Genomic DNA, 27,628 nt, shown 5'->3' with positions numbered 1-27,628 from the left:
GGAAGAGAACAGAGTAGAAGGCAGCGTGTCTGTTATGGGGATGAGTGGGTAGGGACGGGTGGAGGTGGGTGGACAAGGACGAGGCGGGTTCGGTAGGGTGAAAGGTGGGCATGGCACGTCATCAGATCCAGAGCACTCGTACCTGGAGGAAGCGTATGAGGTAGCACAGCACCATTCGGTTGATGCGCGGTAGTGCATGCACCACAGCCACGGCAGCCTCCGGGCTCTCGTAGTGTGCAATGCATTGTTCGTAGAATTCATGAGGAATCAAGGGCTCCTCCAGCTCCCGATACCACAGCTTCAGCAGGGATGCTGAGGGTGGGAGCAGCTTAGAATGAACTTGGTCTGGGGACCCCTAAGACAAGCATCCACTAGAGGTCACACCCAGAGAGAGTATGGAGCAGGCTGGAAAGGGTCCCCCTGGCTGAAACTGTTGAGACTGAGCCCACAACCCAGAGGCACTAGCTGCTGGAGGACCTTGGCTTAGTCTTGGCAGTAGAGGTGTGTGTGCCCACCATGACTACAAAATAATGTCTCACAAGGGTTGCGCAGCTGCTTTAGGAGCTGGCTGAGAATGGCCCAAGAGCTGTGGGTTGGGCTGCTCTGGAGAGGCAGAACCCTGGGTATGCCAAGAATACTGACGTGTTCAGTGTAGAAGGATGTCTAGAAGTGATGCGGAGACATCACTTCACTTCACTTCTGGAGGTAGGTTCCAGGGGTGAAGGCTGGTGAGATGCAGCCACAGAAAGATGGCGGGATGAGGCCACAGGGCGATCCTGGAGTGGAGGACTGGACAGGAGCCCAGGCCCGAGCGGTGATGTACTTTCTGGGATGTGCATGCGGGCCAGCACCCGGGAACTCCACCAAACGTCAAGACTAGGCCACACGTGGCTGGCTGCTGGTAAGTATGTCTGGGGCTCACCAGGGACGTGGGGGTCCTCCAGGCCAGTCGGCACCTTCCACTGATCCACCTGCAGCTTCAGGGCATTCACCTCATCAATGTCACCAGGGACCCTAGAGAACACAGGGTGTCTCAGACTAGCGGAGCTCATTTTGCTCTAGTCCTAGAGTTGGGAGTGGCAGAAAGTCTCAAGGTCCCACTAACCTGAACAGTTCTCTCAGGCAGGGTGGGATGGCTCAGGGCTTTGTTGCTTTTTTGTGGGGGAAGGGGGGGTCCTGCCCATACACTTGGGTCAGTGATATGGGGTTCTCCTGGCCATTCTCCCTTCATGGACTCTATTGGCCTCTCTGTGCCGATGTCTCCCTCTGCAGGCCACTAAAACCGTTTCAAACTTGGAACCCTTGGGCTTCCCTATTTGTCCTTTGGGAGGTTTGGGCCTCCCTGGGACCTGGCCAGCAAATCATCACAATGGCTGATACTGCCTAGGCAAGTGCCACTCCCAGGGCAGGGTCTGTCACATCCCTGCTCACACAGGATGATGACCTGGGGCTGCTGAGCTGTCTGGCCAGCTGCATGCCATCTCTGAGGCTCTTGTTATAGGTGATGTCCTTGCTGGTTTCCAGGTACATCCTGGACCCCTGTTGGCCATCTTTGGCCATCCTGCTCTTTTGGGGGGGGGGTGACACAGTCCACCTCCCTCCTCCTACGGATGGAGCATCATCTTGTCTCTTTTGGCTGCATGGCCCCCAGGCTTACTGGTTCCTGATGGTAGAGATATATAACATACCCGTGCTCCATTTTCCCACCCACAATCTGGGGTTGGCAAGGCACCTGAAAATGCCCTCCGTCTGGTCACCATTGAGTGCCAGCACTTCTTCGGAGAGCCGTGTCTGTACCCAGGGCAGCTGCCTGTCAGGATAGCGCTCCTTCTGCATGCTCATCACCTCCTGCAGTGCACTGCCAAACATGGATGGGCTGAACACAGCATTCTTGGCATGTCGTATTTCCTCTACGTTGGGCTTCTTTAGGCCCTGTAAAAACAGCCCAGCACTCAGGGTCCGCTGTAGTCCATCTCTTCTAACTCTGGGCCTTGGCCCAGTTAGAACCAGATATAACCCACACCCTGACCCAAGTCACTAATGGGCCTCACGCCATTTGCAACCCCCTAACCCATGAATAAACAGAAAGGTGGGAAGGTGAGGGTCCTCGCCACAGACTCATCTGGCAGTACCTGTCTGCTGTGTCTCATCATGTCAGCTGGCCTCCTCAGGGGCCAGTGCACCCAGGTTGCTATTCCTGGGCTCTGGGAGGCTGGCACAGCCAGGTGTAGGACTACTTACTCAGGTAGGCTACCTGATGCCCTGTCTAGTACCCATTTGCATTGCTCATCAACTAGTCCCAGACACGGTCACGAGCCCTTCAAAGGAAAGACTGTGGGAGGCACAGGGGCTCCTAAGTCTACCTAGTTAGCCTCTAACAGGCTGGGGCACCTCTGTCAGCTAGTATTCTCCTGAGCCTCACTGCCTCACCATCAGATTTCTCTATGGCCTGGGGGAGAGTCATTTGCCCTACCCTGCTTCTCCCAGAAGCGTTTGTACCTTCTTGGCCCCGGTCAGGGCTGCCTTCTGCAGTTTGTGGTAACAGTACTTCGCATAGGTGCTTATTGCTACCCCTGGAAGAGAAAGGGTAGCAGTCAGCCTGGTGTGGAAATGTGGGATACAGGGGCTGAAGACAGAAACTGTAGGAATTCTGGGATGTGGTCAGCCTCTCACCCACCCCCGGAGAGGGAAATAGCCCAGGCACAGTCCTTCAGAGCAGAGACCCAAGAGGAGAGGCAAAGGTGCACTTTCCCCACCTCTAGGAACTAGGGTGGGAGAAATCCCTCTGCCAGCCTTCCTATAGCCATCTAGGAAAAACAGGTTGGGAACAAAGCTGCTTGCAAGGAGTAGCAGGCAAGAAAAAGAGCACACCCTGGGTCCCAGGCCGTGAAATTCTACTTCCTTTCCTCCTCAGGTGACCCTAGCAGGACCTTTGGTCTTTCCTGGTCTCGGGGAAAGAGGCTCAATGAAGCATCTACTGTCTTTGGCTAGCACTAGGGCAAACACAGTCCTCCGGCAGTTCTGGCTTCCTTAGGGAGGAGTGAGGTTGAGAGCAGAGTGACAGGGAGACAGTGACCAAGGCTTGGCTCTAGTGGAAGACAGCGTATAGAAGATGTCAGGGTTCTGTGTCAGCACTCTAACCAGAGGGCAAGATAATGGCAGGCCTGAAGGCCTGGCTTCTTCTCTCAAGGAGGGAGCCTTGTGGGACTCAGTCCCTGCAGCAGAGCTAGTGGCACTGGAGTGTTGGTAGATGATGTCCTGTCACTTACCTGATCCTAGCACATAAGAGAGGGAAGCAGATGCCAGAACATGCCAAGAGGTGTCATGGACAGACTAGCTGCTGCGTGCTTCTGGAAAACATACACTCTGCCTCTGGAAGGTCTTGCCTCTGTGATCCCCAGGCTGCTACTCACTGAGGTCAATGAGGACTGTAGATTAGGAGTACATTTGCCTTTGAAAGGAAGCAGTTTCTTGTGGACATCTAAGGACTTGGAAAGGTCCTTAAACCCCATATATACATGGGTCTTAGGCACACATATATATGGGAGATTATATCATTTTGTCAATGAAGAGTTTTATTCACATCTGTAAAAGTTGTTCTTTTCTAACTGAAATAATTATAAATTTCTCAGATGTTAAAGTCTTGGACAATCTGCCCCAGGTACCAAGTGATCCACAGACCCTGGCAGAAGGTCCTGGTTTTTGTCCTCAGCCAGCTGGAGACAGTGCTGCAGCCTTCTACTTCAGGGCATCCTGAAGTAGCTTTCAGGAGAGCTGTCAGGCTCCCTTGTGTTAGAAGAACGGCTACTGCTTGAGTGCTTTCCCTGCCCTGGCTCAGCTCAGGAGATGAGGTCAAGGAGCAATGAAGGGACTTATACCTGCTGCCTCCTTATTCTGCCCACTCAGTGTTTCCCCGAGGGAGAACACAAAAGGCCCTCATCTGCTCAGGACCAGAACACCCCCTATTTCTACCACCTCTCAGCTGGTAGTGGGTATGAGAAAAGCCTGTGCTTCCGTTTTTCTGTAGGACAGGGACACAGATAACACCCATCTCACAGGTGCCCAATGATGGCTGTACTGAGAGCTTACGAGCCAGTTAGGGGTTAAGCAGACAGCTGCTGGGGTCACGGTGGTAGCAGGTAGGCCAGGACTGAGGCTGGGACTACATGTACCTGAGTATAGAAAGGTGCAATAAATTCTGCTCAGTGCTGAGGTCCAAAGTGGATCAGGCGGTGGTCACTGCCATCCCACAGAGACCCTGACTTGTATCAGGTCTGCTCTGGGCCCCGGTCTAGCCTTGTTGAACACCTTGACCAGAATCTTTCCCAGGCTGCAGGCACACGGATTTCCATGTGGAGTGACTTACACTCAACTTAGAGGAGCAGTGTTGCGGGTTCCAGCAGGTGTGCCAAGGCTTGTTGTGTCTGCTGTTCCATACCCTGCATGGCCCAGGGAAGGAATGCTATTTGATTTCCTACCAGATACTCTGGGCTCCAAAGCGCTGCCCAGTTCTGCTCCAAGTTCCACAGGAACTTGCTCTCTACCGTGTTGGCCAAAACTCCCAGATAATTGGTGTCTATCTACCTCCCACACCCTGGTGGGTGGGCTACCAGGGTCCTGTAACTCTTTCCACTAATACTCCACAGGCAATCTGGGCATAGGCTAGAACAGCCTGGGAAGCCCCGAACAAGGACAAATTTCCAGTCTTACAGATGCCATCCTGGCCTTGCTTGTTAGGCTCCACATGGGCTACAGCTTCCTGCTGGCCCAGTCTGCTCTAAAGAGGCCTCATCTACAGAATGTTCCCTAGCCTTGTCCCTGGGCTCCTATGAGCAGCACACAGTGGGAAAGAGCTTTATGAAGCATAGAGCAAAGAGCAGGAGGCCAGGGTTTCAGAGACTGCGAGCAGCAGCCTGGTGGAAGCAGCTCTATACAGAGTTGGTGTGGGAAGCCAGAGCTGCCTTGAGGCCTTGTGAGGGAGTGGTGGCGCTCAACTACCACTGAGAGATCTAGATAGGGAGGTCACAGACTTCCCTGGTGTCCCACTGAGGAGAATGGTCCCGAGACAGGGCTCAGGGGAAGAGCAAGAAGGATGCTGAAGATGGCAGAGAAACTCTGCTTCAGAAGGCTTTGCTGGGGCCACCGTGGGAAAGGGAAGATGCCCTGCTAACACTAGGGTGGCCTCCCCTGCCCCTCGAGGTGCTGGGCTAGAGGCCAGGGCTAGGGAAGCACTTGCCACAGGGTGACCAGCTCCTCCACCTGAGGGCCTCACCCAGGGCCAGGCCCACTCACTCACCTGGGGTGACTCCAGGCCTTCACAGGTTAGTCCTTGTTCCCCCTGTCCACCAAGAAGCAAGTTGTGGATTGTCCTGGGTACTGCCAGAAGAGGTGCAGGGCACATACCCTTTCTCTAGGGTCACTTTGGTACCCTAGACCTCCAGTTTTTGCTTGCTTGGGAAGCCCCAAGCCTGAGGTTAGTGTCCCTCCCCCAGCCCAGAAGCAGTTAAAGAAGGCCAGGCGGCCAAGGCTGGAGAGCAGAGCGGTGCAGAGGCAGCGCCCAGGCTGCAGAGGCCCTACCATCTGGCTCTTCAACATAAGGCTTGGGTTTCTTTCTCAGTTTGGATTTCTTCTTACTGTTCCTTTCCAGAAGCTCTTTTATGTGCTGTGTCACTGGGGAGCAAACAGAACCGTGAGGACCACAGCACATAAGCCAGAAACCACTGCCCACGTGGTTCCTACACTTGGTGGCAACGAGGCCCCTGGGCCTGCTGGGGGGTCTGTCCCCATCAAGCTGATGGCCACATGTCTCTGGAGACAGGCAGCTATGTGCACACACAGGTCAGCGTGAGGTGCTGGGACCTTTCTGGTGTTATGTAACCAGAGGGCCTAACGTGGGTGGGAAGGCAGAGAGATTGCTTGGGTCAGAGGGAGATATGGATCCCCTGGTTCACCCACCTCTGGCTGATAGGAGGTTTGGGTCTGGGCTTCTGAACTAGTGTTTGGTCCACAGACACACCTTGCTACAAAGCCAACAGAAATGGGTAGTGACTGGACTGCTCCAGGCTGGCCTGGCCTACCACCTGTGACAAAGTGACTTGCTGCTGCCTATGACCTTGTCACTTGGCCGAGGTCAGGCCTGTCAGATTTTTGCACTGTGGAATTACTTTCTCCCCCCTTTCCTTCGATGTATTCACAAGGAAGGAATTTGGTAAGGGTATTTCTTTCAGACTTTGGTTTAAGCTTCGGCACTGGGAAGTTTTCAGTTGGCTCATGTTCCTGACAGCTCCCATTATCTCTCCCTCCCATGCCTCTACATCAATGTTAGTGACTGAACACAGAGTTCCAGTGCATGCTAGGCAGGTCCTCTAACACTGAGAGACAGGTCTAGTCCTTTTACTTTTTGAGACAGTCTTATTTAAACTGGTACAGGAGGACTTGAACTCACTTTGTAGCTAGGATGGGACTTGCCTCTTGACCCCCTCGCCTTAGCACCCAGAGTAGCTGATATGAGACTACTGTGCCAGGCACGGCTATACTTTATTTATTTTGGATGCTGAGGAATGAACGCACAGCCTTGCGAACATGAGGCAAGTGTTTTGCACTGAGCTATAATTGCAGCCCTGGAATTTTTGAGGTCTTGAAACTTTGAGCCCTTGCTTTATAGTTCAGGCTGACCTCAAACTCAAAATCCTCCAGCCTCAGGCCTTCTGTGTTGCGATTTCAGACATGTACCAGCCACCCAGCCACTTCTGACACATCTTGTGAATATACTCCCCACACCAGGATGAAATCAGATATTTCTTGAAAGGACTATGGTTTCTTTCTTTTCCTTTCTTTCTTTTGGTTTTTTGAGACAGGGTTTCTGTGTAACAGCCCTGGCTGTGCTGGACCAGGCTGTCCTTAAACTCACAGAGATCTGCCTGCCTCTTCCTCTGTCTCTCAAGTGCTGGGATCAAAGGCATGCACCACCACACCTGGCTAGGACTATGGTTCTTATGACAGAAAATTATAGCTAGAAACCAAAAAGGTGGGTGCCTTTTTGTTATTGACGTGTCCTTGCTTCTGAGGGCCTCCCAGCAGACAAGCAAATGTATGTCCACTAACCCCGATATATACACACATGTATCTGTAAACACTTCTCTATGTATGGATCTTTGCCTCTATTAAAGTACAGAGAGTTCATTGGGTTGGGGGGTGCATATCTTTAATCCCAGCACTTGGGAGGCAGAGGCAGGTGGCTGAGTTTGAGGCCAGCCTGGTTACAGAACAAGTTCCAGGATAGCCAGGGCTACACAGACAGGCTACCCTGTCTCAAAAAAAAAAAAAAAAAAAAAAAAAGAAAAAGACATATGAGTTCATACCAATATTGCAGTTTAACTGATCTCCACAGCTTCTGCTCTTTGTCTGCAACTTGTAACTTGTATGACTGGCTTTTCACTCCTCTTTTAGGGGCAAGATGTCAAGGACTGACCCAGAGACTCATACACTCTACTACTGAGCTAACACCCAAGTGCCTCGTTCTCTTGCTAGATGTTCAGTTTTCCAATACACAGGGTTTTGGTATTATGTAAAAGTCACTGCCTAACTAGGAAGATGAAGATTTCCTTCTATTTTAGAAGTTTCATAGTTTGGGGTCTTGTTTTGGTTTATGACCTTTTTAAAATAATTTCTTGAAACAGGGTCTCTCTATGTAGTTTTGGCTATCTTAAAATTCCCTTTGTAGACCAGGCTAGCGTAGAGATCCATCTCCCTCTGCCTCTTCAGTGCTGTCATTAGAGTGTGCCAGCATACATGGCTGGTTTATGACCCATTTTGAATTAATTTTTCATACAGTGCAAAGTGAAGGTTGGAATTAATCTCTCTTGTGTTTAAAGTCTAGTTCTTCTCAGCAACATTCAAGAAAGATCTTTCACCTCTGAGGAAAACTGACCTGCTCTTGAGTGAGCCTGTTTCTGGGACCTTTGTGATCATAGATCCATCTTCCTCACACAGACTGGACTTTGATTCCTCCAGGTCTGTAACAATTCAGTAGTGGGAGGTCCTCTGACATGCTGTTCTTTTCCATTAATTACTGTCAGAGGTTTAGTACATTATCAGTATAACAGGAATGGAAATACTTTCCTTCTAAGAGTTGCCTTTGTCACTGTGTCTCTTCATAATAGAACAGTGACTAAGACAAGGTTTAATTTTAAGGACTTATTTTTTAAATAAGTGTGTGTGTGTGTGTGTGTGTTATATGTTCATTAAAGTGTTGTTGCCCACAGAGGCCAGAAACATCAGATCCCCAGAATTGCAGTTAGAGTTGGTTATGAGCCCTCAGGGGTGGATGCTGGAAATTGAACTTGGGTTCTCTGCAAGAGCACTATACATACACTCTTAACCACTGAGTCACCTTTCCAGACCCTGTTTATGTTTTTGTTTGTTTGTTTTTGTTTTTGAGATTGTGTCTTGTAGCTCTTAACTATATTAGGATTACTATGCTGACCTAAAATTCATGATTCTCTTGCCTCAGCCTTCCAAGTGCTGAAATTACAGGCATGTACTACCATAGACAGCTCTTCCCCATCTTTAGCTAGATACTGAAGTCTTTCTTATATGGAGTAGCAGCTGGGTGGTGGTGGTGCACAACTTAATCCCAGCACTCAGGAGGCAGAGGCAGGTGAATCTTTATGAGATCAAGGCCAGCCTGGTCTACATAGCAAGTTCCAGGATAGACATGGCTACACAGAAAAATTCTGTCTTGAAAACAATAACAACAACAAAACAAAAACAAACAAAAATAGCTTTCCAAAGGGTTCTCCAGAAGTGCTCTGTCATGCAACTTGCAACTTGTATTCAGTGTTAAGTACCTCACAATGCGTAATGCTGCAGAGTCTAGCCCGTCTGTAATCCTCGCAATTGAGAGGCAGAGGCAGATGATCTCTGCGAGTTCAACGGCAACCTGGTCTACAAAGCGAGTCCAGGACAGCCAAGGCTACACAGAGAAACTCTATTCAAAAACTAAAAATAAACAAATTAATTAATCAATTAAACTAAACACAAATGCTGCAGTCCTGTGTTTGCCCCTGAGTACTGGCATCATGTGTACCACCATGTCTGACTAGGACCCCTGTTCTTAAACAACGCTGCTTACTCCTGTTGAAAAGGGATGGCCAGCTTGTATGTAGAGGTCTCTTCTGGGCTCAAGGCCAAGCAAAGCTGCACACAGGCAAACTCGAGGCCAGCCAGGGAGGAGATGAAGGCTTTGACAGTGAGAGCAGCCCAGGCCCCACAGCCTGGAATGGAGCCACCTGTTGGTTGCTTACCATGCAGAGTCCAGAGGTGAGACTCTGGACCTTAAACAGGTATTGTCAGGCCACGGCCCCCAAGCTAGGGCCTCCTCCTTCTTTGTGTAAGGCAGGACACTATGAATACCACACACTGGGAAAAAGCACACACAGACATGCTGTGTGAAGATGGTACCACAGCATGTCCTACAAAAATATCCAGTTACATTCTTTCTGGACAGCCAACCTGGGGATCCTTAGGCCTCTGCCCACCTCTTCATTTGCTCACTAACTCACTCAAGTAAGCACTTGAGGTGTAATATGAGCCTCATGCTGTGCTGGGCACTTGGAGACCCATTTCCATAGCCTATAGCTCAAGTACACTTGAAGGTCCTTTAGAAGAGGATGGTGAAGAGATCTATGAGGTCAACAAAGCAGTTTCCAGGATCCTCCCTACTCCTAGAAAGGCTTAAGAGGACCAAAGACTGGGGATCTTGAGTTTCCCACTAAAGCCTCCAGGAATAGTCCCAAGCTGTGCTGGTCCTTAAAGCAGGTATGGGAACAGACACATGCCAGGTTCTGCACCTGCCAGCACCTAGAGAAGAGCATGCCTAGGGCAGAAATCACACGGATTCGGAAATTTCTTTTTCTTTTTTGGTTTTTTGAGACAGGGTTTCTCTGTGTAGTCTTGGCTGTCCTGAACTCACAGATATTGGCCTACCTCTTCCTCCAGGCGTGAGCTACCGTGCCCAGCTGTGGATTCTGAAATCTCACTCCTAAGTGGCTAAGCTACTACATGGTTTGTGTGCTTCGCACATCTTCTCCAGGAGCGTGTTTAAGCCGTGCAGGTTCTGCCCTGTCCTGTGTACACAATGACCCCATAGCATTATTGAACTGCTTTCCCCATATCTGTTGGGGACAAGGTCTAGAGGCCCTGACCAGGAGGACCTCAGTTTCTAGAAAAATAGCTCCAGATTAACTCCTTTCTTCTCAAGGAGCAATGCACAGTATTCTGTGACTTAGCTTGTGAGCATGTGTGTGTTTGGGCATGTGTGTGCACATCGAGACATCAGTTCTGTGGCTGTATTCCACAGGTACTTAAAACTGTTGAGGTGGAAGACGGTCTGTTGTACACGGCTACCCATGCCCTGCCCTGTGCCCACTCAGGCTAGCCCAGGGCTCAGAGCAGCTGCCCAGCTTATAAAACTATGACATATTTCTGGGAGCCTTGTACTTAGGCCTAGGCAGCCATGGGCAAGTAGGTTACCTGTGACAGTCCCAGCCTCTGACCTCACAGGACAGTTTAGCTCCTAATGCCCACTAACTGGCTGAACTATGACTCACATGTACCTGGTCTATGGATTACACACCCAAGTCATGATATTTTTCCTTGATGAGGTCACTGGCCTAGACCCCACAGAAGACAGCCTGAGCCTCTTCAGGCACCTTCTCTTACCACAGGATAACAAAATTGAGTGTAGCAAGGGTACAGGAGCTTGACCATGCCTGCCCCTAGCCATGGCAGGTTTGGAGCTGAGTGGATACATAAGGCTAAATGTCGTTATTTCTGTCAGGCTTGCCTGGGCTCTTCTCAGAGTTCAGGTAGGGTTCTCTGAGGATGCCCAAAAGCCAGAGGAAGCTGGGGTTTGGGATCTTCCAGGGGACTGTATGTCTTCTTGGAACTTGCCAGTGTTACCCAGCATGGCTAGGAGCCCTCTCCATAGCCCTTACCTCAGCATCAGCAAAGCTGGGGTGCTGAGGGCCCCACAGGCTGGGCCTTACCTTTAGTGTCGTTAACAGGGTCCATATGCCGGTAGATATAGCCCTCTAGGTAGGAGTGGAACTTGGGGGTAGGTGGAAAGAAGGCCAGGCAGATGGCCATGAGCTCCCAGCCACGGGCCAGGCTCTCTAGACGGAAGTTCTCTGTGGTTTGCCGGCATAACTGGATATATAGCTCATCTCGTAGGCCCTGTGCACTCCAGCCTTTTGTGGCAATCTCCAGGGCCACGTGCAGTGGGTCTGCCTTCGCCCGTCTGTCACCCATGTACATTTGGATTAGCTTGAAGATTTCACAGGCCTCTTTCTTCACGTGCCGGTCACTAGTCACGATCATGGGCTTCTTGATGGACTCACTGCTCCAGGCTAACATGTTGGCTATGGACACCTTTCGCCGGAAGAGACCCTGGGTGTGCTTGTTGAAGTGCTTGGAGGCCCAGTTCTCGATGTCCGTCTCTGAGGAAGGCTTACGCAGCGTGAATGTGGGGAAGACACAGCTGGAGCTGGGAACTGCACTGCGGTTCTGCCGGCTGTTCTCAAACTGGGCACAGGCACCGAGGTCCTCAGACTGGGAAGGACAAATGGGACTGGGCCGTCAGAGAGTGGGCTCAGCAGGCAAACAGGCCTAGCTGGACTATAGCCCTAAGAGGTGTGAGCCAGCCAGTTGAGACTCAGCTTGCTCAGCAGACATGACCAAGAAGCTAAAGAGAGAGTAATAGCTTTGGTCATTGCTCTCAGGAAACCCAACTATGGGTGAGGAGGTACAGGGCATCTTAGATGGGGAGTCCAACTCATCTTGTCTCACTAAGCAAGACTGGCATTCCCCCTCCTGTAGGCAAGCCCCATTTCCACCTCTGCTTGACCCTATTACCCTAGTGCTGGTCAGGGCTGGAGGACATTGCTCTTTCATCACTGGTCTGGGGCTTGACCCTGTGGGCCCTCCCTCTGCCTATAGAACTAGAGCCCCTTATCCTCTTTTTAAGGATGGCCTTGTCCCTGATTATTCTGTTTCCCACAGCCTATAGAAAGTATCTGAAGCCATATGGAGATCGAAGACAGAAGCTGCCCACAAGTCACTGATGCCTTCCCAGTGGGGTAGAGAGAAACCTGCCACACCACTTCTAGGAGGCCTCTTAGTTCCAACTGCACCCTCTGTGGGCGCCGGTGCTGCTGGACAGGTGCAGCAAGCCAGCATGGATCTGGAGCCAGAAGCTGGAGTGAGAATATTAGTGCCAGGATTGGGACTGGTGGACTCGAGAGGGTAGACCTGTGGAAATACGTACTCAGGCCTTGGTGTGGCATCCTATAGCTGCACTCTCTTACAACTGGCATACAGGGCCTGAAACTCAGGTTCTAAAAACTCCAAGTGTTACACTCATGCAATGGATGCCAGCCATAACAAGGCCCCATTCTGCCCTGTGCTGACCTCAGGCTGTGCCTCGACTGTTGGCCCCAGAGATCCCATCCGCCCTACCCTGTGGCCTTACCTGTGAGGGATGGAGGTAAGGCTCCGGTGAGGCCAGGTTGGTCTGTACAGAGATGCTTTTCTCTAGCAGGATTTGGGGGAAACCAAGCTTTTCAAAGGTGCTCCGCTTCCAGTGCTTGTCCTGCTGGGCCAGTGCCTCATCCTCACTAAACGCTCGCACCACAGGCCCAGGCATGGGCAGGGGGACAGCGCCGTCACTCTCATACCCTGAGCCGTCTTGCTGGGAGTCCCAGCTGCCCCTCTGCTTCATGTGGAAGTGGGCTTGCTGTGCCTCCCAGGCCAGCCGGGCCTGTGCCAGGAAGGGCTCAGGTGTGCCTCGTACGATGTCTGACTCAGCCTTTGCTGGGGTAAGGCTGGACCTGCATGGAGAACGCTCTTCAGTCAGAGACTGCTCTCCTAGCAGGTCCCCAGCACCGTCAGTAGACGAGGTGCTAGGGACTTGGCACAGAGATGGCTTTCTGTTCTTTCTCTTTCGAGTGCCTGGGGAGTAGCCTGTGGAAGACATGGTGTCCTGTTGACTGGACCAGGACATGGCATCCTCCTGGGCTTGGGGCAGTGGTGTGGGCGGTTGGCTCGGCCGCGACTCAGGCCCTTCCATGGTACTGTAGTCTCCTGACCTGATCCCTAGGCGCTGGTCTCTCAGCAGGCAGGGGCTGGGCTGTAGGGAGTAGGTGCCACCACCCGGGTTGGGTGCATACTTGTGCCTGGGCCCAGCTCTAAGCTTGGGGCTGGAGCCTGCCTGCTCTACATACACCAGCTGCCGTACGTACTCCTTGCCCACAGGACTATACTCCAGGCTCAGGAAGCGCTCTGGGCACTTCTGCTTGGTACGCATCAGCTGCTGGCAGGGTGATGTTGGGGTCTGTTTGGTAGTTTGCAGGAATGGGTGGGGCTTTCGACCTGGTGACCTTTGTGGTGAGCCAGTCTGGTAGGGGCTACTGGCCTCAAACTGCACATCCATGGGGGGTTCATCATAAATGGGGGCCTGGTATTCCACTGGAGGCTCCTCATAGAGTGGGGGTTCATAGCCATAGCGTGGGGAGGAGGGCTGTGAGTCACTGGAGGGCTTCCGGGGCTGCATCAGCAGTGGCGAACAGTTTCCAGAGAGCTCAGCCCTCCTTAGGAAGGGTGAGGGCCGCCTCTCTGGAAAGAAGACAGTGCCATCAGTGTCAGGGACAAAGGTCTGCAGGTTAGGTGAGTGTTGGCTGCCAGATGGTCTGCGGTGATGTCCCCCAGGCTGGTTGTCTGAGGGATAGCCATTGCCTTGGGAAGTGAGGAAGCTGGGTTCACGGTCCGCAACCTTGATGAGCATGCGTTCCTTGTTACCAGAGTTCCATCGTAGTGAGGAGGTCCTGTGTGTAGAGAGTGGACACGTAGTTATTGGCAGAGTTAAGTCCAGCCCTGACATCCAGCCTGAGTTTCCCAGGTTCATTCCCAGGTCCTTTCTGAATGATCCTGTGCTCTACCTAGAGTGTTTCCATCTCAGAGCTGCTTCTAGCTTGGCCTAGCACCGGCAGAGAGCTGCTGCTGGAGCCAACAATCGGCAAGCCCTCGGACACCAGGTACAATGCTCATGTGTGTCCTGTCCCGCATCTCAAAGCTATGCTTGAAGTACCAAGAAGCTGGACCTAGAACAGTGTTCCATGAAAAATGATAAGGACTCACCAACTCCGTTCTTCACCCAGACTGCTGAGGTGTGACTCTCTGACCTTTGAATTTGACTAGTTAATTTTCCATGATTTTTGGAAAACTAGCTATTGTGATTTAAAATATCAAGTTTACTTTATTTCTTCTCTTTTTGGAGTCCAATTACAATTCATTGTGCACAATACAGTTTCACGAGATGTCCTCTATTTCTTTCCTCTCCATCCTTCAGATTTTCTTCTCATCTATCTTCTTTTATACATATATAATATTATATAATTTAACTTATGTGCACTGGTGTTTTGCCTGCATTCATGTCTGTGTGAAGGTGTCCGATCCCCTGGAACTGGAGTTACAGACAGTTGTGAGCTGCCATGTTGGTGCTGGGAACTGAATCCAAGTCCTCTGGAAGGGCAGACAGTGCTCCTAACCACTGAGCCATCTCTGTCTCCTGATCTGTCTTCTGTTTACTAGTTCTACTTAGCTTAGTTTGTTTATATTTATTTATTTTAGAAATCCTACATACACCTCTAATCTTTTTTTTTTCAATGTGTATGGGTATTTGCATATTTACCTGTATATCATATATATGCAGTACCTGTGGAAGCCAGAAGAGGGCAGCAGAACCCCTAGAACTGGAGTTACAGACCCCTGTTAGCCACAGTACAGGTTCTGGGAATTGAACCCAGATCCTCTGGAAGAGCAGCCATTGCTCTTAACTGCTAAGCCACCTCTCTACTCTCAAGCTTAATCTACTTAGAAATCACCATTTTGGAGCTAGAGAGATGCTCACTGGTTAAAAGCACTAGCTGTACAGCCAAAGGACCAGGGTTCAATTCCTAGCATTCATATGGCAGCTCACAACTGGGTCTCTTTGTAGCTCTGTCCTGGAACTTGCTCTGTAGACCAGGCTGGCCTCAAACTCACAGATCTGCCTGCCTCTGCCTCCTTCGGCTAGGAGTAAGGGTGTGCTCTTCCATGCCCAGCTTTTCATAATTTCTTTAGGCACATCCTTGAATGTTTTGTTCCTTGATATGCAGCGTAAGTTAACTTCCTCCTGTGGCAATCGAGTGATGAGGATTAGATTCACAGTAAAATTTCAGCCTTTGAAGCATGCTGTGTGAACAGGCTACTGATGCAAACAGTGGGTGAGGAAACTCACACATGAACTAACAAGTTGGTCTTTCCCTATTGTTTTCTTTTCAGACACAACCTACCCAGACATAGTGTGTTTCCGGTTAGCCAGAGCTTCACAGTGAAACTGTTTCAAAAACCAAACCAAACCAGAAAGTTTCTTTGACGAGAGGTGGAGCTACACTTACCCAGTGTATATAATAAATATTTAAAAGTTCCACTGGTTAGGAAAGTAGTATGTTCTCCTCAAGAGTCCCTGACCTTACCAGTCATGGGGAATTGATCAGTTTAACAGTTCCAGGTATGAATGTCCTACTTTGAGCAGGCCTTAAGTCTAACTAAATGACTGCCGGTTATCCCCAAGATAGAAGTTCCACTCTTGCACTACTGGGGATAAATTGCCAGGCTGGTGAGGCTTTACAGCTGGGTAGGAAACTGTTTTCTCCCTTGGCAGCCTGCATAGCACTTGTGGATTCTCTGAGAGTCAGTCATCAGGAAGGAGCTTCCAGGTCGCTTCCTGTAAGTCCAGTATTCTGCTTGGCCTGAGCTGACTGAGGCTGGCTTGTTCTACACAAGCCTACACACTGTTCACCCTCTTCTCCTGGCAATGGCTTTCTTCTGGGAGAGAGCGTGGACCTCTGACCTCCAGCGCTAGCAGCCACTCAGAGACTGTTTAGCCTTAGTGGTGGCCTGGCAGGGCACAGTAAGCATAGCCAAAGCCTCATGCAGAGCGCACTGCTCAACTTTCCCTTTTAGGGCACCTTGGGTAAACGTCAGTCTAAGCAAAGCTAGTCTGTTTTAGAAAAGAAAGGCCAAGCATGTGTGAGCCGACTGTTCCCAGTTCTGTCCCTTAGCTCTGGGTCCTTATGATAAGAGCGCTCCTCCCAGTAGAGACAGGTGAGGAGGGACTCTGCCAGACACACGCTCACTCACAAAATCATGATCCAACTCTGTGGCTGTCTGCTTGTGGCCAGATGAGATCTGAGGACTGGAGGGATCAGGCAAGGCTCCCACTCCTGTGGTTTCTGCTCTAAGTTGCCAGAGACAGGGACAAGGGCACAAGAAAAGACTGTGGGTTGGTAACACATTCTATCCTGATTACTGGATGGCCATGGCATCAGAGAACAAACAGGCAAATGTGTGGGTCTGGCTTCTACCCGGAAGGCAGTGCCACACTGAACCAAAGAACCTCTGTGGAGTCCTGATGAATCCTCAGTGTAAGTTCAAGTCCCATGCCAAGACTATATCACAGATGGAACAGGCCTCCTTTGGAGAAGAGACGATACCCGCGTCTCATATTTTTAGTCCTGTACTCAGGTCTCACCAAATCTGCAGTTTCATGATCATCCTTGGAGCACTCCTAGACTGAGACCTGTTCAGGCCTTTCTGTAACTCCACAGTCTGCATTAATCTCACTGCTTTGACCCTTTTCAGTCTTGGGCCTTATATCATTACCAGGCCCAATTCATCAGAATCCATCTCCTGGCTTTGCCCCTATATCCTTGGCTACTGAGCATCCTCAATGCCTCTGCTGTAACAGCCCCTGCTTGGGCTCTCTCCCCACACAACATTCATTGTCTCTACCTCGCTTAGCCAATCTTTACGCCTGTGGCATAGATGAACTCTGGTGTTGCTTCCTCCTTACCGCCCACCTAGCTGCAGCATTAACTCCGTTGAGTGCAGGCACCTGGCCTGTGAGACCCTGACCACACAACATGGAACGGAGGTGGTCTGATGTAAAAATTAGGAACCCTAGCTGGGCTGTGGCTTCTGAAGGCACCAGGAGCCAGATGAGCAGAATAGGTCAGGATCAAATGCCTCACTCCCTCTCCTCAGGGCCTTGTAGGTTATTTCCTCTGGGGTCAATTTCAGAGGAAGAATTCAGAGTCTCACACAAAATTTAAAAAAATAGGATCACCTAAGTGAATACGGCAGTGTGAGGCCCAGACGGGTAGGGAGCAGCTACAAGCACAGCAGCTTGTGGCCGCTAGATCTCATGCTATGGAGGCAAAACCTGGCACCAAAGTTTATAACTGTGAAGAAAACGCAGGTCTAAAACAATAGCACTGGGGGGCTGGGAGATGGCTCAGTGGTTAAGAGCACTGGCTGCTCTACCAGGGGTCCTGAGTTCAATTCCCAGCACCCAACATGGTGGCTCACAACTGTCTACAACTCCAGTTCCAGGGGATCTGACACCTTCACACCTATGCCTATAAAATAAATTATTAAAACAAACAAAAAACAATACCACTGTCCAAGCTTTCTCTTTTCCAGTGTGGGCTGGCCAGCATGGGTCCCCCTGCTGTCTTGGCATAGGCCTCTGGGAGCATCTGTGCTTCCCTGCTGGGGCTTCACTCTGTCTCTAGCCCTCAGGAGGCTAAGCTGCTCCTGGGCAGGTTCCTTCTTTGCAGACCCTGTGCTTCTGCTGCTTCTACACCAGTCCTGTCTATAATTATAGCTTTTCTACACAAAGGCTGAACTTCCTGTGTGCCAGCGTTTTCAGTGTCCATCTTGAATGTTAATGCTGTAAATGGGTATTGGCCTGCAAGATGCCATTTGTTCACACTGCCCCCACATTCTGCCAACTTTCCCTTCTAGGTCTTTTTCTGATCTGCTGATCCTCTGTGTTCCCCTCTCCCTGTGACTTCCCCTCTTCATAAGAAGCCCAAAGCTGGTTCCAGGATGAGGGTCAGAAAGACAAGCATCACACACAGACTGAGGTGCTAGGCAATAGGACAGTGGCACACAATGGGCATTTCTAATTACAACTGCTATTCCTGGGCCAGGGGCAAGCTAGCAAGTGTTCTGTACCTGGGAAGCAGAAAATACAGTATTTGCTTTCTCTTGAGCTGCGGGGCAGCTTCACTGCCTCAGGGGCTGGTCAGCTCTGACCTTTATAATTTGTTTCACAAGTACTTTGATTTCTTGCCATTCCAGGGAACATGCTGATCTGTGCTATGGAGGGTAGCTTGTGAGAAGAGGCACTGGGCTCCCTCAGGCATAACGTCAGAGTGCATCTTGGCTGCTCCTGTCTTCTGTAGGTGGTCAGGGTTGGTGCCAGTTGGATCACTGGTTCTACTCTCACTGTCCAGCCATGCTGGGTGATGCCTTGCTCTTGAGGCAGCCTTTCTCAGGGAAACTCGTCATTCAGGAATTACTACAACCTTCTAGAACTGAACTGCTGTGCCCATGCCTGTGTGCTGTACTTTCACTACAAGCTCTGAGGACAGCAAAATTCCTTTCTCTGGAGCCAAGATGATCAGCTGAGGATGACATCTGCTCTGGAAGTACACAAGCTACAGCATTGCAGCAGGAAGGGCCAAGGGTGTCTCTGGATGAGGTCTGACCCCTTTTCCAGCCTTTAGGACAAATGAGGCAAGCCTCTGGCTGGAGGGCTCTTATAAGTACCAGTATCCTTTTGTGACCCACCTCTTCTCTAGATGTCACTGTGTCTGTGCCAAGGTTACAGTGACAGGGACAACAATGTCACAATGGGCACTTTAGTGTGGCTTTTTCTTTGTTGGCATTCATGATTAATTATCCCATCACTGTCTTGGAGTAGAGATAACCTGGCCTGGTAGCCATAGCAATGAAATAAGTAGAACAATACAGTGGCAGGTAGATACACGGAAATGGGGCATGTTTTGGGAGACAGGGTCTCATGCCAATAACTGAACTATTAATACCCACTAGGAGGAGGAAAGGGGAAGGTCATAGGACTGTGACCTGGAATCCCAATCCATCTGTCTCATTGTTCTCTTTTGTTTTTCCTTCCTACTGCAAGGATCTTGGGAGATGTTAGAATATATGGGGGGGGGGGGGGGCGCGAGCACGCACACCACGCATTGGGAGATTGGGGCTCAATGACGCAGCTTCCCTGAGGTCGTCCTCCATAATGTGCTAGGACTTCGCAGTGATGTCCTGGGTATCTTATACTCCTGAAAGTAAGACCAATAAACTCACATGTTGACTCAGTTGCATTAGGTGGGATCATTCCTTTGGTCTGTACAGATGGAAAGCAATACAAGGAGGCAGGGAGGGAAGGCTGGGATGCCTTGCATGAAGCTGCCTCTAGCAGGTGACTAACTGAGATCAGGCCATCTCCCCTGCTAAGGGCCAGGACACTTTCCAGGTACAGAAGTGCCCTGGACTGGCCACTGAAATGCAGCAGAGTCCAGAGAGTCCTCCTGACTTAGAAATGCAGCTGCCTGCTCTGTGCTGGCCAGGTCCATTAGAGACCATATGGGGTTCTAAGTGGGATTGTCAGTGGCATCATGGCCAGCAGGTAAGAGTGACTATCACAGGGGATGAAAAATGCAACAGAGAGCAGCTACAGGGAAGATATCTACTACGAGCTAGAGACCTACAGCCTGGCGACTTTGAGGAGGGTGTTAGGGCTCTGCAGAGGCTGGGCATGCCAGCTGCTGTGGCTGGTGTATTTTTACAGGGCTGAGAGTGACTGCTAAGTGGGGGCTGATGGGTGGAAGGACCCCAGAGTGGGCTCACTTCTCCTATCTGCCACCCATACCTAAGATATCCAGAGCCTCTTAGCCCAGTGAGACTTGGGGCTGTAAGGGGTGCCTGCTTCCCTGAAAGCACTACAGACATCTATCTGCCGATGGTGATGGGCATGTTACTAGTGAGCCAGACCCTGATTTTGAGGGGTAAGAGCTCCCCAGGCTGGCAGAATTGTAGTAATGCTTGCCAGACAAAGGCTAGATGGGAACATCAGCCATAAAGAATGAACCTCCTTGGCCTACTACAGTGTTTTAAGGGTCATGGAAAATCTCAAGCCTTTGGCCAGAGATGAGGTTTAATTTGTCACAATGCAGGCAAGTATCTACCAGCCCCATACTGCTGATGAGAAAATGAAGGCCAGGGAGGCCTGGAATGCACCTGCAGTTACACAGTTACACTAAGGACCAAGGCAGACTCTGAGTCCCTTCTACACCTGTCTCCATTTAGAAAACAAATCCAACTGGCTAAGCAAACTCTCAAGGCCTCTCATGTCTTCCACCTTCTTTCTCAATACTAATGCTGTTGCCAGGTGGTCTGTGTTTGGGAGCCCTCCAGATACCCTCTGCCTTATGTCCTACATTTCCCACAGCAGACCAGTCACGAAGAGAGAAGAATACAGGTAACTGCTACCATTTTGTTATGGGACCTGGGGCCCAGAAGCCAGAACCTGCTTCCTTCCCTGTGATTACCTTGGGTTCTCAACTGTGCCTGGTAAATGCTCCAAAATGTGGGGTCAGTATCGCTCAGGAACAGCACACACATCAAGGATCCCTTAGACCTCATCCTTCTGCCAGAGGCTGAGAGGGGCCACGAGGTTCTCCCCAAATGGAATTCCCAGTGAAGCTAGGGAATCCTGAGTGTCCTGTGCCCGCACCCAGGTACTGGTGGGCTTTACAGTCTCTCCAGGTGCTCCTGCTGCTTCTTGATCGATCAAGCTCTGTTCCAGCTATTCTAACACCAGCCCACCCAGGAACACTTAGATCAGTAGACAGGTGTGTACACACCAGGCAGGCCTACCTGTAGTGAAGGAGCTGGCCGTCAGCACTGTAGTCCCGGTAAACCTCATAGTCCTTCTCCAGGAGCACACCCGGTGGTGAACAGCTGAAAAGAGCAGAGTGAGAACATGCGTCTAAGTGCAGTGCCTCAAGCACACAGGGCTGCCCTCATTCCTGGGGATGATCTGGGTTGCACTTCATACGTTCCTTTTTTTTTTTTTTTTTCTTTTTCTTTTTCTTTTTCTTTCTTTCTTTCTTTTTTTTTTCTTGGTTTTTCAAGTCAAGGTTTCTCTGTACTGGACTCGTTTTGTAGACAATGCTGGCCCTGAACTCACAGAAATCTGCCTGCCTCAGCCTCCCGAGTGCTGGGATTAATGGCGTGCTCCACTACTGCCCTGCTTGTTCCTTCCTTTCTTCTCTTAAGTTTATAAACAGGGTCTCACTATGCAGCCCTGGCTGGCCTGGCACTCACAGAGATCCATCTGCCTCTGCCTTATGAGTGCTTGGATAACAAGTGTGTACCACCATGCCCCCATGTTCCTTTCCATGGTCTAGTCAAGAATTTCTTCAGTCTTATGTATCTAGCCACATTGGCCTAGAGGCAATGGAGCAGGCCAGTACACCAGCCCTGTCCTAAATGGGAGCCACTGTTCTAAGGGCCCAGATTTGGGGCTAGTGAGAGCTTTCACCAGAAATGGCAGACAACCAGAGGACAAGACATGCTACAAAGACGCTCCTGGGGACTATAATGGTCGGGGGGGGGGGGGGGCATAAAGACATCCAAGAGATACTGAAAGTGGATATCTAAATAGGTGATTATCCTTGTCAGCTATCCAAAAGGCAGGAAATCCAATTAATACCTGCTTGTGATTAAGAAGAAGCTTTAGTAGTCTAGAAGAATTATTTAATCTGATAAAGGTTAGTTAGTAATACTAAGTGCTAGGCTTTCCTAACACTCAGGAACAAAAGGTGGAAAGCAGACCCACTGAAGCCAAGATACTAATTAATGTACACACTGGCTGCCAGGATGTAATGCGGCTTTGGAACGGCTAGCCAGTGCTAGGGAGAGGGGGCACTGGCTGATTTAAGCATTTGGAAGAAGAGATAAAAATCATCATTAGGTGTCAGTCTTTGTTGTTTTTGGAGGCAGGTCCTCACCATGTAGCCCCAGCTTGCCTGGAACTAGCTATGTTCCAGGCTGATCTCAAACTCACTGAGCTCCTTTGCCTCTGCCTCCCAAGCATTGGGATTCAAGGTGTGCACCACCACACCCACTTTAGGTGTCATTCTTGAAAAGCTAAAACAAAAAGTTACTGGTAATATTAATGTAGGCTTATGATCTAGCCTTCACTTAAAAGTTAAACAGCATTATCAGGAAAATGCATATCATATTTAATCTTAAATAGCTACATTATAGAAGGATAAAAAATATCCTGATGTCTTTTAAGACCTATGCTCCATTCATACACAACACCCCATTCATTCTTAGATCACACTTCAGCCTGGATTTGAACGAAGACATGACTTAATTTTCCTTGTGTGATTCTTTGGCTTTAGGCAAGATAGTAGATTTCTGAATACCAGCAAGTATGGTATTATAAGAGAGCCTCTGATTTTTCACGGTATATAGTGTTAATCCTGCTAAACAGAGCAAACTCCTCCACTTTTAATTCTCTTCAGTCTGACCCTAAGATCTGTGTGTGAGCATCTGAAAACAGAGACAAGGCATCAGCAGGGTAACTTGCATTCCTCTTGGTGGTAGCTAGTGTGAATTTCCTCAAGGTGGGCTAGAAGATGCTAGACCACCAGTGGAGTGCTCCAGTGATGTGATGGGACTGGTCTCTCTCCAAACTGTCAACTCCTTTGAGATTAATGACATTCAAAAAAATAAAAACAAAAACCTTTCACTATTTTGTATTCAAACATGGGCCTTACACTCTCCTCACAGAGTTCAATATAGATGTACAAAAAAGGTTCTCGTCATCTGGGAAGGCATTTTGCCCTTCACAAACTCCTCCTGGTTCAAGGTATTGACGACCCTGAAATGAGACCTCCATGCCTGGGCTACCAAACAGGTTACATGGAGCCAGTTTATAGGCAGGCATACTTTTTAAAGCACTTACCCAACTGTGGCTTTTTAACTGACTGTTTAGAAACTAAGTGTATTTGCATGCTGGCAATAATAACAAAAATAAACAGAAGTCTACGGCATAAATTAACAATGAATGAAGCTCAACAGTAGAAAACTTACCTCACACACCCTTAGTGGTCAGTGGGTTTAGTGGGTTCATGCTTGCAACTTTCAACAACTGGGAGGCCAAGGCTCAAGGCCAGCCTGGGATAAGCAACAAGACCCTCTTTACAAACAAATAAAGGGCTGTGCTGATCAGAATAGTAATGCCTGGCTGAGATAAGTAAGGGAGGGGCTGGAGAGACAGCTTGGTGGGTGAAGAACTGACGACAGAAACATGAAGATCTGAACTCAGACCTTAGCATCCATGCAAAAACCAGGCATGACTTCACACCTGTAACCCCAGGCTGGCAGGTAGGAGACAGAGGGATCCTAGGAGCTGATGGGCCAGTAAACCTAGCCAAAATGGCAAGCTTCAAGTTAGAAGACACTGTCTCAAAAATATGCTGGAACATGATGGACAAAGACCCCCGAAGCAACACACACAGATAGGCACATGCCCCTGACTAAACACACACACACAAAATACAAAGAACTGTAAAAACAGCTAAGAGAAAATATTAACATTATGAAAGGAGAACTCAATGGCACCATCACATGAACATGCTTGCATAAGGCCACCTGGTCAAAAGAATGTAGCACCACAAGAGCACAGGTTCCAAAACTCACCAAAAAAGAACGAGTCCCAACCAAATACATCTGCCATGGTTGGTTCACACCAACTCACATGGACACTAATGATGTGTAAAGGCAGTTAAGATCTTGGGGAGGATCCTTCGATAGCTCAGCTGGTAGAGCGGAGGACCATAGTAGAGAAGATCAATACTCTTCCAGTTCCTGTACACAGAAAGCTAAGTCTAGGGCTTAGGGCATGGACTGGTAAGACTCTACTGATGCTGGGTTACGAGTACCTCAGGCCTTCTGCTTCAGAACAAATGTTATTTTTAGTAACCATGCCCACCATTTCACATTTTAGGTTTGGGAGAATAATTGGAAATAATTGGGATTGTTATTAATATCTGTATAGGTACAGAGATCTCTATTGTAATTTTTTTCTCCACCATTAAAACTAACCATTACAATTAAAAAAAAAAAAAAGATGTTGGGGAGGGGTGAGGCAATGTGCCCCTGCCTTGTGAGACACTGATGAGCGTCTATGGGAGTAGAGTGCGCTTAGGAGATGGAGTTAGCTTGGTGAGAGCAAGGCACTGCAGGGTAGAGCAGCTCCTTTGTTGCTCCTGCTCTCCTGCCTGCAGTTTATAATGAGCCAAAATAAGCCAGTTTCCTCTATGAATCACCCAGCTAAAAATGTTTAACTCTGGGAGCAGAAAATGGTCTGAGACAACATACAAGAATCTAGTAAACAGCCAATAGAAAATGAAGAGAATATCCTACATGCTAGAAAGAAACAGGGTCTAAAAGTCAGGTACGCACACTGTTGACATTGGGAATCAACACAACGGCTAAAACGTCATGGAAGCCATGCCCTTCCCACCTCTGCCTCCTCAGCACAGCCTACTGCTGTGCGCCACCACATCTAGCAGATCATTACAGAATATTTTAAACCTGCAATAATATATGTCTGAAAACTAAATAATGACACTGAAGAGTGAGTTTTATTTTTGCTTCAAAGGACTGAATAAATGAATGGCAAATATTAACAGTCAATATCTTCAAATATAGAATTATGACATAGAGCAAAATGCTAGAAATAATAAATGACATAGGTGAACATAACTCTAGCGTGCCTATGTCCACACCTGCGGTGAGCCGGTCTGGTATGATCTCTGGCCAGACATGTTCTAGTGAAAGGAGGTAGTGGAGCAGCAGTGTTCAACTCATGGCAACGGAGAACAGAAAGGGACAGAGGGAGACACATAGGCAAGAAGCAAGGCACATACTAAGGAAACACTCTTAGCGACCTAGCTGCCTTACAGACAGACTCATCTCCAGTAGTTCATTAAGTTGTGATTGCATTAACGGGTTGATGATGTCAGTGCCTTTGTAGTCCAATTAACTGTCAACTCCACCACTAGGTGGGGACAAAGCCTTCAACACATGAGCATTTCAGAAGCACATCCTACCTCAAAAATAACATTGCTAAACCACTAATGATGCACAACCTCAAGTAAAAGCTACAAAAATGTGCTGCAACTGACCACGCTAAAAGTATGCATGTATAAAAGACTTAGGACAATATCAAGGACATTAGAAATAATTTTTATTCCCCCCTCCCCCTCCTCCCTGAGACAGGGTTTCTCTGTGTAGCCTTGGCTGTCCTGGACTTGCTTTGTAGACTAGGCTGGCTTCAAACTCAGAGATCCACATGCCTCTGCCTCCCTGAGCACTGGGATTAAAGGTGTGTGCCACCACTGCCCAGCCTAGAAAGAAATCTTTGAGATAAATATTAACAAGATGTAAGCTTATGTAGAAATTTAAGCCTCTGGTTATAATACTTCTCAATAAAGGACTCTGCAGAATCTGTCATGAACTATGGAAATTCTACTGTCAATAACAAACTTCACTCATGCTCATGGACCTAGCTTTAAGTAATTCCACGAATACGCACACGCACACACGCACACGCACACGCACGCGCACACACACACACACACACACACACTGGTCAGAAATAAGAATAAGAACTAAATATTTTTGATCTGCCCCATCACACAGCATGCTAAAAAGCTTGGTAGGAATAAAACTATAGTATAAATTTTTAGGAGGGGGGATTGAGACAGGGTTTCTGTGTAGCCCTAGACTCTCTTTGTAGACCAGGCTGGCCTCAAACTCACTGCAATCCGCCTGCCTCTGCCTTCCTGAGTGCTGGGTTAAAAGGTGTGTGCCCAGCTTATAATTTTTTTTTTTTAAACTAAGAGAAAACACTGAAATTTTCTGAATAAGAAAAGTTTTCAGTCATGTAACCTTAGGCTAGCCTCAAACTTGTGAATCTCCTACCTCAGACTTTCAAATACTGATATTAGAGGTGTGTGCCACCACACCCAGTATTGCTCTGCTTCTTAAATGAATTAATCTCAAGGCAAATGGGATGACTGATGTTTCACAGACAATATCCAGCTACTTTATTTCCCAAGCTGTCAGAATTAAAAGAGGCGTGATCCCATTCCAACCACATCTGCAGCAGATATGACTGCACTACTCTCAGACAAAATGCAAAGGAAATTAGTTTTAAAATCCACTTAACTGTGTGACTAAGGAGATCTTATCTAGCCATCATTTAGGTGCCATTAACCTTCAAGGCATGCTAAAAAACATCAGCTGGGCGTGATGGCTCCTGCTCATCATTCTAGCAACAGGGAAGATGAGGCAGGAAGATGCCATTAGTTTGAGGCCATCCTGAGAGACATAATGAGTTCCATGTTGGCCTTAGTATGAGACCCAGGCTCAAATAAACAAAAACAATTAAAAAATAAATATCAAGCAAAGAATCGAACAGAGCTTGAAATTGCCATTAAATGATGATTATGCTCAGTTCAAACTACATATGAATGGACAGATCTCTTTACTAGGCAACACCCAGCTCTGTGAAGAGGCAAAAATATCTTCACAATTCACAATTTATGAATGTTTGCTATTCTTTTTCTTTTGCCACTGCATACGTGTCTCTATGTGTATGTGTGAATGGGTGTGTGTGGAGACCAGGGTTGTCATCTGATGTCATGCTTGATGTTGTTTTGAGACAGGCTTTCTCTATGTAGCCCTTTGCTTTCCTGGAGCTCACTATGCACCACCACACCCAGATTTTGTTTTGTTTTTTTTGAGACAAGGTCTCTCTATGTAGGCTTGGTAGGCCAGGAACCCACCAAATATATTGGGCTGGCCTTGAACTCATAGCAATCTGTCTGTCTCTGCCTGCTGAGTGCTGGGATTAACAGTGTGTGCCACCATGCCTGGCCTCTGTGCCTGGCTTTCTTTTTTTGAATGGGTGCTGGTATCCAAAAGCAGGTCCTCTATTTTCATGACAGGCAGTTTTCCTGCCATTGGTTTTGATGTCAGGGACCGTCACTGTTGAGCAACCACATTAGTAACCTGCTGTGCACAAGGTGCCTTTGGTTCCCTCTCACAACATGACCCTAGATGCGCTGTTGGAGCAGACGCCCTCTATCATGTGTAGCACGCCTGTCCTCCCAGGGCAGTATTCTGGCTTAGAGGCGCCCTGCAAAGAGAACACCGAGTCAGCGAGACCTGGCCCAGAATGAACACAGACGGTGAAATTAGCAGAGCTGGGCACTAAAGAATAATTCACTGTGTATTTCATATGCTCAAAAAGTTGGGGGGAGGGGGACTGAATAGACTGAGTGAGATGACTCAGCAGGTAGAAAGACTTGACTGATGACCCGAGTTTAATTCCCAGAACTCAAGATGGAAGGAGAGAAGCCACTCCAGAAAACTGCCTCTGGCATCCAAACGCACACTGTAGCACGTGCGCTACTCCCACATTACACACATACATCAATACATATTATACACAGGTGTGCTACTCCCACATTACACACATACATCAATACATATTATACACGTGTGCTACTCCCACATTACACACATACATCGATACACATTACACACGTGTGCTGCTCCCACATTATACATACATCAA

General features: G+C 48.8%; 1 protein-coding gene across 3 annotated transcripts in view; it reads right to left on the bottom strand.

Moving 5' to 3' along the window:
* The window catches only part of Arhgap39 (Rho GTPase activating protein 39), a 93,128-nt gene that overhangs the window by 1,237 nt on the left and 64,263 nt on the right, over positions 1 to 27,628 (bottom strand). For 2 of the 3 annotated variants that reach the window (XM_055626600.1, XM_055626601.1), the window contains exons 4-11: positions 20,842 to 20,925; positions 12,530 to 13,880; positions 11,049 to 11,610; positions 5,578 to 5,670; positions 2,500 to 2,573; positions 1,733 to 1,932; positions 923 to 1,014; positions 143 to 312 (exon numbers count right to left, since the gene is read on the bottom strand). In XM_055626600.1, the coding sequence (XP_055482575.1) occupies positions 143 to 312; positions 923 to 1,014; positions 1,733 to 1,932; positions 2,500 to 2,573; positions 5,578 to 5,670; positions 11,049 to 11,610; positions 12,530 to 13,880; positions 20,842 to 20,925 (2,626 nt within the window). The remainder of the gene's footprint in view (positions 1 to 142; positions 313 to 922; positions 1,015 to 1,732; positions 1,933 to 2,499; positions 2,574 to 5,577; positions 5,671 to 11,048; positions 11,611 to 12,529; positions 13,881 to 20,841; positions 20,926 to 27,628) is intronic. The other variant, XM_055626602.1, reaches the window with a different exon arrangement.

The sequence above is a fragment of the Psammomys obesus genome, unplaced genomic scaffold (assembly GCF_907164565.1).
Source record: "Psammomys obesus unplaced genomic scaffold, mPsaObe1.curated_primary_1811, whole genome shotgun sequence".
Taxonomy (NCBI): domain Eukaryota; kingdom Metazoa; phylum Chordata; class Mammalia; order Rodentia; family Muridae; genus Psammomys; species Psammomys obesus.
Note: the sequence above shows the minus strand (reverse complement) of the source record. Positions and strands in the feature narration are given on the sequence as shown.